The 9,374-nt window shown below is 35.7% G+C and overlaps 1 protein-coding gene across 1 annotated transcript; it reads right to left on the bottom strand.

Moving 5' to 3' along the window:
* Positions 1-7,152: 7,152 nt before the first annotated feature.
* Positions 7,153-8,583, bottom strand: LOC106673569 (cAMP-dependent protein kinase type II regulatory subunit-like). The gene has a single exon (XM_014405720.2). The coding sequence runs from the start codon at positions 8,348-8,350 to the stop codon at positions 7,208-7,210; it is 1,143 nt and encodes a 380-aa protein (XP_014261206.1). The 5' UTR covers positions 8,351-8,583; the 3' UTR covers positions 7,153-7,207.
* Between the last annotated feature and the right edge of the window lie 791 nt (positions 8,584-9,374).

Raw genomic sequence — 9,374 nt, 5'->3', positions numbered from 1 at the left:
CACGATTTCTAAATAAATATCGATTAACGGCCACTAATCACCACACGTTTCGATCTTTGTTGAGATCATCTTCAGGGCCTGGGATTTATAAACATTATTTAAATTTTACAAATACATGTAGGATGTGACCAGGATGTCAACAGAACGCATTCCACGATCTCCAAATAATCATTAACTAACGGTCATTAAACACCACACATTGCTACCTGAAATGTTAATTGTGCTAAGCACGGCAGCTAGTATCTAGCTTCATTGTTCCGTGTTTGACAGGAAACAGAAATGTTTTACTGTGTACAATACTTTATATCTTGTCTTGTGTTTTTTATGGTATATTGAGAATGAATATATTTATTAGCGTGAATGTGTAGTGTGAGAGGGCCGACAGCGGAATACTGAATACCCCATCAACCCTCAATTATATTAGTTATATAATAAGTGAAACGGAGGAATATCGTGTACTCCACCACTCTGAGTAAATGATATATAAATAATAAAGAATATATTTAAAAATTACTGAATGTGTGAATGGTTTAGATTTAAGAACTGTTTATGTTGCGGGCTGAAATGGCCAAGTTGTTGACAACATCGGTGGCAGATTTGAGCTTATATAAAATAAAATAACCACATTATGACAATGATCAGATAAATTTTGGCGCTTCGTCTTCAACATGCCGAAGAAACTATGGTTCTATTTTGGAAGATTCAGGAACTGGGAAGATATTGATAACTGAGTGCAGAAGGTGCTTTTATTTTTATGAGACTTTAGTTTCTGTGACTTGAAGATTTTGTACATGGGTATTTGCACTAAAACTACACAGACCGAATGAAAAGAAACCATAAGGTCAGTTGAGAGAAATACACATAGTCAAGATGGGATAGCAGGTGTCAGGAAGTTAACCTCGAGTACATTTTGCGAATTTTGGCATTGCGTCTTGGTATTAACTTTGTAGTATTTTGCTAATAATGAAGCCTGTATCGTCGATTTTTTTAATTTTCAAGGGGCAAGCAAATCCAAGGGTTTCTACAGTCTTAAAATATTTTTGGGGTAAAAATAAGAAATGTGAGACTAAGTGAGATAAAAAAAGTTTGAAGTTAAAAAAAATGGAAATTGAAAGATTAGCATCCTGATTGACAGAATCCTAATTCTCCAATTTAATTTTTAATTTCGGTAGAACTTAGAAAACTTTATTGAACCGTTTAATTAATTCAAAGGAGGCACTTATCCGACGCAGGGGCGGAGTGGAGGCAATTTTAAAACGAAGTTAAAAGGTGTTCAATTGAACATGTACTGGAGGGAAAGGAGGCGGGGCCGCTCCGGTTTAATTGATGTTTATTACACCTTGTCCAATTAACTCTCGGTGGTCCCAATGTTCTCCTTTGCTCTAATGAAATTCGTCTCATTTTGCCACTGGCAGAGGGCAGACCGCACTTGGCTTCTAATCTAAGTTCGGCCGGTGGAGTGCGCTAACCGACCCCTACATCTGCAAACCGCCCATTTCTCACCTTAAATAGCTAAAGATCGGTTTAAACTTTAACTGAGCTGTGAGCTTTTGGACTAGCTCCAACACGTCAAGCGTTCCTACAGCTGTATTCTATTCATATACAGAAGTGCGAAGGTGGGTCTACTGGTGTTATATTTAAACTGGCTGAGGAAAAGTACCTTTCTTTTCGTTTTTAGGCTTATGAATAAAGAAGCAGAGGGAGGGGTTCAAAACAGGACATTTTAAAATCGAAGACAAAGCAAATGGTTTACCATTCTTTTTGTTGCATGTGGGTGATGAGATTGCTGTATGATGGTCGTCAGTTTCAACATGTAGACACAAGACGATGGAACGTACTACAAAACAGTCTGGACATTTGTCTAAAAACCAAAAGGTATTCATCAAAGCTAAAATTGTGTGCTCAAAATAAAGCAAGCAGGGTTATACAGCAGAACTTTGGTTTCTTCTTACCTTGGTACTTACATTCTCTTCTCAATAACCCTATACTTGCTGCGCGAAGCAGGCTACTTACTTGGGATTTCACTTGAACATAAGCTCATAAGCTGGGGCCCATGTTAGCAAAATTCATAATAGAATTTACACCTTCAAAGACCTTTTTAGTCGCAATAATACCTGTTGAGATTTTGTTAATTTGTGTTTTTGCTGTTTTTCGGTGTAAAGCTCTTACAGAGTTTGCTTTCATTTTATCTTTTATTTATCACATTATTTGTTTTAATAAATTTCTAAATTAATATTTTTTTTCAATCACAACAGGTCCCCTTACACAGATCTTTAGCCGTTATAATTATATTATAACGTTTCCGGGATGGACCGCTGGGCGGCGATCTGGTTTTTCAGGGATTTTTTTCCCTGAGAGGTTTTATAACAATTTTTAAAGAGAATTTTTGGGGTTAGAACATTTTTAAACAATATAAATAGACTATTTTGACCAGTAATAAAAACATGAGCATGAAACAATTAAATAAACAAGTGTGTAGAAATTAGTGAACGTTAATCGATAATTATTCAGATATCGTGAGATGCGGTCTGGTGTGATGTAGGTTTCAGAAAAACATTTTCTTTATCGTGCCAACGTTTCGATCTTTATTGAGATCATATTCAGGGCCTGGGATTTACAAACACTGTCTACATTTAACAAATAGATTTAAGAAGTGGAAAAGTGAATTTATACAATGCAAAATATATTCTATATTCAATCAAAGTATTTCTACTCACTCAAAGTGTTTGTCTTCTGTGTAATTGTGCCATTCTTGCGTGTCGTGTCGAGAGTGCCAGTGAGAGCCTTCCTTCCCCGCCCCTTCAAAATCCAATATATATAAACATGAAACAGCAAAATCTCACTGGCACTCTCACACGCAAGAATGGCACAATTACACAGAAGACAAACACTTTGAGTGAGTAGAAATACTTTGGTTGAATATAGAATATATTTTGCATTGTATAAATTCACTTTTCCACTTCCTAAATGTATTTGTTAAATGTAAACTATGTTTTTAAATCCCAGGCTCTGAAGATGATCTCAATAAAGATTGAAACGTTGGCACGATAAAGAAAATGTTTTTCTGAAACCTACATCACACCAGACCGATATCTGAATAATTAAATAAACAAAATTGTTAAATAGATCTTACTAGTATAAATAAACCCGTTAGACTATATACCTTTATAAACCTAAACAAACATTTCATATAAATTATTTAAATTTATACATTATAACTTAGACTAGATATTTCATATAAGTAATTCAATTTTATATTCATATAAACATGAGAATAACGAAAACAAAATAAATAACTTAATTTACTAAAACATGCTAGCTTAAATAACCTTAACGGACTATATACATTTATAACTTTAAATATAAATTCTCAAATATATAATTTAACTATGTACATATATAACATAAAAACAAGATATTTCATTTAAATAATTTGATTATATACACATACAGTTATTAATAAAATGAATATATTGACTAGGGAATTAACATAGTGATCATAAAAACATATGAATAACAAACTTAACTACTTAATACTACCAGTTTGAACACATGATTAAACCATATGCATTTATTTTAAACTACCACTTTAAATAAATAATTTAACTATACACATTCATAATGATCAATATCAGTTCAAGTAAATAGTTCAATAAGAGTAATTAAATTTGTACATTGAAGTTGTTTATTAGCATACATAAAATTAAAAGCCCTTGTGGGAATTTTTTATTATCGATGATTTTTCATTTTGATTTTGTGAACTGTGTTTTTTTTTTGTTTTTTTCATAGACATACTTTATAAGATTTATAAACTCTTTATAATTGTGTTTGTTCTTTGTCAGTTCTACCAATTTACTTTCATCATTTATTTTTGTTTTTATTTCCATTTCTTGTATTCTTCTTTTATGTTTATAGATTTCGCATTTCGTCACAATATGTTCAGCACTTTCTATTTCCCCACATTGGCATAAATTGGTGTTTTTTAACTTGTAATTATATAAATATTTATTAAATTCTCCATGCCCTGTTAAAAACTGGGTAGTAATATAATTTGGTCGAATAAAATTCCCGTTTTTGATTCTTGATTTAATGCATGGCAAGAATTTATAAGTAGTTCGCCCTTTTATGCTTGCACTCCATCTTGCTTTCCATTTTGTTATAATTTCGTTTTCTAATTCTTTAATTATTGCGTGTTGTTTTCCTTAATTTGTGAATCTATTCTTTTAAGGAGTTCTAAGTCAATTGGTATCTGCCCTGTTATAACTTGAAGTGCGTATGTTGACGTAGTTCGATACCCTTTACATAGCCATTTTAGTGCACCTCTTTGTATAGTTAATAATTTATTGACTCGGGTTAATTTTGTAGCCCAAGCTGGTGCTGCATAACACAGTATTGAAAGGTTTACAACTTTATATAATATTTTTGTGCTTTCAAATTTTAGCCCCCGAGTAGCTTTTGCTAAGTTAGCCAGGTAATTTTGTTTTCTTTCTATTTTTTTCCGGATGTTTTCAATATGTGTGTCGGTCAATAAGCGGTGTCGCAATAATACCGCTTATACTCTCCACTACGATTTATTAGTGTCATCTATCTGAAACTTCACAGTTGGAGCTGTGTAGTTCTGCAAATATGCATATTAAAAAATTAAACCGCATAAAATAAGCTCTCCAGATTAAAAAAGAACAACGTTCGTACAACATCGTGTCTAAACATATCAATTCTTGCTGAGTAAATCAACAACTGATGCTGGAAAATGTGCAAATATTTTCAAAATTGGTAAGTAAATGGGGTAATATAACTAGGAAAAATTTTGAATACCTGCCCTGGAATATTTTAGGTCTATATCTAACAGCTTTACAGAGTACGTATGAAGTCACATTTCTGTTTGAAAAATATCAGCAGGGTCCTTTTGTACAAGCGTTAAGCAATTACTATCGTTCCCGTATTTCAAAATTGTGAAAAACCATCCAAATGGAAGTACGTAGACTCAGCAGAACACAAATCTATTGTTGTTTATTGAATGTAATGGCCAATTTTTATATTTTACACTTTTCAGCCATTTTCCAATGGTGGATGATCGTGATCGACCATACTATCGAAAAATCTGACATTTCGGCAAGGCTTGAATCACGTACGTACACTTTTTGTAAAAGCTTTACGTACTTACTTCCGGACACGTACTTCATAATTGTGAAAAGCTATCTGACAGGAAGTAGGAGGCTAAACATCAAGTTTAAATCTTATTCATTAATTCAGGAATTGCCCGTTGTGATTGCTTAATTGCTCGTAAGGAATTTTATGAAGGACATTTACGACTTAGTTAATCTTTGGTAGATGTTTTCCAGTAGATGGCAAGACCAAGTGCAGAAGCCGAATAAAAGTTAGACAGCCAGACGTGAACTTTCCGGATCGACGCTACAACAAAACAATCTGGCGAGCTTTGAATCCTGTGACTTTTGAACATGCTCTAAGTTGTTACCAGTCACGTACTTCAGAATTATGAAAAACTAGCTGACTGGAAAAACTTAGTTTGTAAAACATCAGCTCCAAATATTATTCCATATATTCAGAAGTTTCTCGTTGTCACTGCTTATTTTAAGGATGTGTATTGAGGCCAATTCTATATTTAATCTTTGACTAGTTAGAACTGTTTTGGAATATAGATGACATGACCATAAGAAGAAGAAAATAGAAAGACGAGAATGATCGAGATCGACCATACGATCAAACTATCGGAGACTTCGTCAGGTTTGCACCCTGTGACTTTTGTACGAGCTTTTAGTACTTACTACCGGACACGTACTTCAGAAATGTGATGTCCCGCCAAGGACCAGATTGTTAATTACATAGTCCTGCCATAAGTTCTGTTACAAGAAAAAGGGCCATTAGGGAATAGAGAAACTTGATAATTTGAAAAAGAAATTTATTTTAAAAAATCCAATATTTTTTAAGATTGAAATAAAATAATATTACTCGAAATGACCACCTTTTGCCTTCACACAAGCTTTTAGTCTTCGGGGCCGATCATCTATGGCAGTACGCAACACGTCTTGAGGAAATTTCTCAACTGCTTTTGGCAGAGCGGACTTGAGGCTCTCTAAATTGGCGTGTTTCCCCGTGGCAAGCCATAAGCTCAAGATGGGACCACACCTTGTAGTCCAGAGGATTCAAATCCCCACTTGGTGTGGTGGGGAGTTTGCTACGATGGCACCACAAAACTCCATTTTTGTGAGCAAGGAGTCAAAACAAGGGCGAAAAATTACGAAGAAGACATCCTTGAGAAAGTAGTAAAGCCCTTCAGTACTACTCTTTTTTCCGGAACTCATTGGGTCTTACAGGACTCAGCTCCTGCGCACAAGGCCCGAATAACTCAGCAGTGGCTGGAGAAGAATGTTCCGGAATTCATTAACACTTCAAATTGGCCCTCGGGAAGCCCACATTTGAATCCTCTGGACTACAATGTGTGGTCCCATCTTGAGCTTATGGCTTGCCACAGGAAACACTCCAATTTAGAGAGCTTGAGGTCCGCTCTGCTAAAAGCAGTTGAGAAATTTCCTCAAGACGTGTTGCGTACTGCCATAGATGATCGGCCCCGAAGACTAAAAGCTTGTGTGAAGGCAAAAGGTGGTCATTTCGAGTAATATTATTTTATTTCAATCTTAAAAAATATTGGATTTTTTAAAATAAATTTCTTTTTCAAATTATCAAGTTTCTCTATTCCCTAATGGCCCTTTTTCTTGTAACAGAACTTATGGCAGGACTAGGTATACTAAAATGGGATTTTACTTAAAACAGAGCGCTGATTGAACATATTGTGGTCAAAGATGGTTGAAGTAACTTCTAACTAAACCTCCAAAAGCTGAAGCCACAAAAACCTCCATGATAGACAAGTTTCTTGCCAATAGAAGAAAGAACCAGATGTGAAGGAACTGCCCAATATTGAAAGACTGTTCAATTATTCATTCTTGCAAAGAGATTTTGAAGGCAGATTTTATCCAATCTAAAAATTAATCTATGCTCTATACAATGTCTAATCTCACAAAATAATTTAATAAGACAGCAAAAAAACAATCATCTAGTTTCAGTTTTGACTTTTTGAACTTGAATTAAATTAGCACTGTCATGAATTTTTTAAATACAATAAACATAAATGTCCAAGGGCGTATTAAATTTCAGATGTATTTGCTATTGTTATCGGTTTTTGAGTTGATTATGCACAATTAACACTTGTAGACGGCATTGTAGATTCATTTTCCAGCTTTTTCAATCTTTCTTCATAATTTCTTTTATTTCTTTTCATGATATCCAAACAAGGACCTAAGAGCCTCTCGAAAACTTCTGTCTCTAGAAAGACGGTGGTCACTGGCTCGACTGCGTAGACGCTGGCAGAACGCCTCTGATGATTGATCAACGCCAGTTCGCCGAAATAGTCACCCCTTCCGAGTTTGCACACTTCGACATTTTGCTTTTTGCTATTTGTAACTATCACTTTGACAACACCTGATTCGATGAAGTACATGCCGTCTGGATAATCGTTCTGCTTTATTATGCAATCATTCTTTTTGAAAGACTTTTTCTGAAGAGCGTCAGCGAGGTTGAGCCTCTCGTCGGGCGACAGGTCACTCAAGAGCGGAACAGACGCGATCAACTCGACATACCGTTTACGTTTCTTCATTGCGTTTGTCGCGATAATTTGTCTAAAATGATTCCGGGCGATAGCCCAAAGTTTACCGCTCGAAGTGCACTTCACGGTCGCCGAACGGGGCAGATCGTATAGCAACGCCAGCTCGCCGAAACTGCCTTCGTTCTTGTAAGTTTTTACCAATTCAGCTACCCCGTCTTTGTTTTTAACATAGGCCTTATATTCACCGGAATCGACGATAAAGAAATAATCTCCGATTTCGCCTTGGCAAATGATGCATTTCCCCGCTTCGACGTTTTTCGGTAGCATGGCGTTCACCAACTGTTCGATATCTCTTTTGTCGAGCTGTTGGAAAAAGACTATTTTATTAAGGGCTTTCATCAGCTTCAACTTTTCCTCCGGCGTTTTCTCGTATTTCGCGAAATTTATAATTTCCGATTCGTCATCCTCTTTTATTGACTCGTTGAAGACTGGAGCCCTCCGTACGTTCGTCGCATGAGCAAATCCTTTCCCTTCTCGAGCCAACTGTAAGTTTTGCTGGTTTTTCAAATCCTCGAAATAATCAACGCTAAATTTCAACACGTCGTCTGGCAGCGTCTGATAAAATTTAACGGAAAACCTGACGAGGAATTTGCGAAATGATGGAGCGATCGCGTACTTCTCGTCTTCTTTTGTCCATACTGGACGATTGCACATGTCAAACGATGTCATAGTTTGTACAAGAACTGGCGGGAACAAAGGGATCGAATAGATTGCAAAATATATCTTACGAAAATTATCGCATACCAGTAGGAAATTATCATCTTTTTAAAACTATGGACAGTTATTCAAGCTTGTATAATGTAATTAACACTAGAAAAACCGAAAAATTTAACCATGTATTTAACCAAAAAGAAAATCCTAAATAAACATTTTTTACACAATGAAGTGTTACCATATGTTCTTTTACATGGCGCTTTTTTTATACAATCTTGATACATATTTAGTACAAGCAAGTACCATTTTTAAATTTATTTTTTCGTAATCCTAAAAATAAAAGATGACGTACAATTGTTACATATGTGCCCTTTAACGTAGAAAAGACGTTTAAAAGTCCAATGAGTTCCAGTTAGCGCAAAATAAATACATTTTATTAAATCCCTTAATCGGAGCTTTATATGGTTTAAAAAACTCGTATTAAGTGTTGGTCTGACAAACCAGCAACCCCTTAAACACGCTCTGCTGCCAAATTTAATAATTAACCAATCAACAGGACCTTTTTTTTAAATTATTATTGGCCTTATGATCTTGCATATTAGCCACGGTACGAATTCTTGTGTATTCAAATTGGGGGTTATCGGGAAAAAAGGGCCAGAGGCGACGGTGGGAATCGAACTCACGACCGTGGCGTGAGAGTCTCTCATGCTAACCACTCGGCTACCGCGGCAACAGGACCTTCACCAGAATAAAATGCAATATAAATATTGAGAGGTTTTCTGCTTGCCTTCCTATTGTCATCACATCACATATCTACCCGCACTTCTGAGACCATGGGTGCCCTCCTGTTGTAGGGGGTTCTCCTACGAGGATGTTCTACCGCGTGACAAGAGTCAATCGTGTAGTTTTCGGGTATAAAACCGATCCTTGCCGACGTCCCACAAGGAAGCAGTCTAGGTCCCATACTGTTCACTATTTGATCTGCCAATACATAAACACCACCTTGTAAACCGGTATCGGCTGGGTGAAAATCATAAGA

Source organism: Cimex lectularius, unplaced genomic scaffold (assembly GCF_000648675.2).
Source record: "Cimex lectularius strain Harlan isolate CLEC.00 unplaced genomic scaffold, Clec_2.1 scaffold42, whole genome shotgun sequence".
Classification (NCBI taxonomy): Eukaryota; Metazoa; Arthropoda; class Insecta; order Hemiptera; family Cimicidae; genus Cimex; species Cimex lectularius.
Note: the sequence above shows the minus strand (reverse complement) of the source record. Positions and strands in the feature narration are given on the sequence as shown.

Bases quoted from the DNA above. Each gene is read 5' to 3' on its own strand.
- LOC106673569 (XM_014405720.2), bottom strand. From the start codon at position 8,350: ATGACATCGTTTGACATGTGCAATCGTCCAGTATGGACAAAAGAAGAC.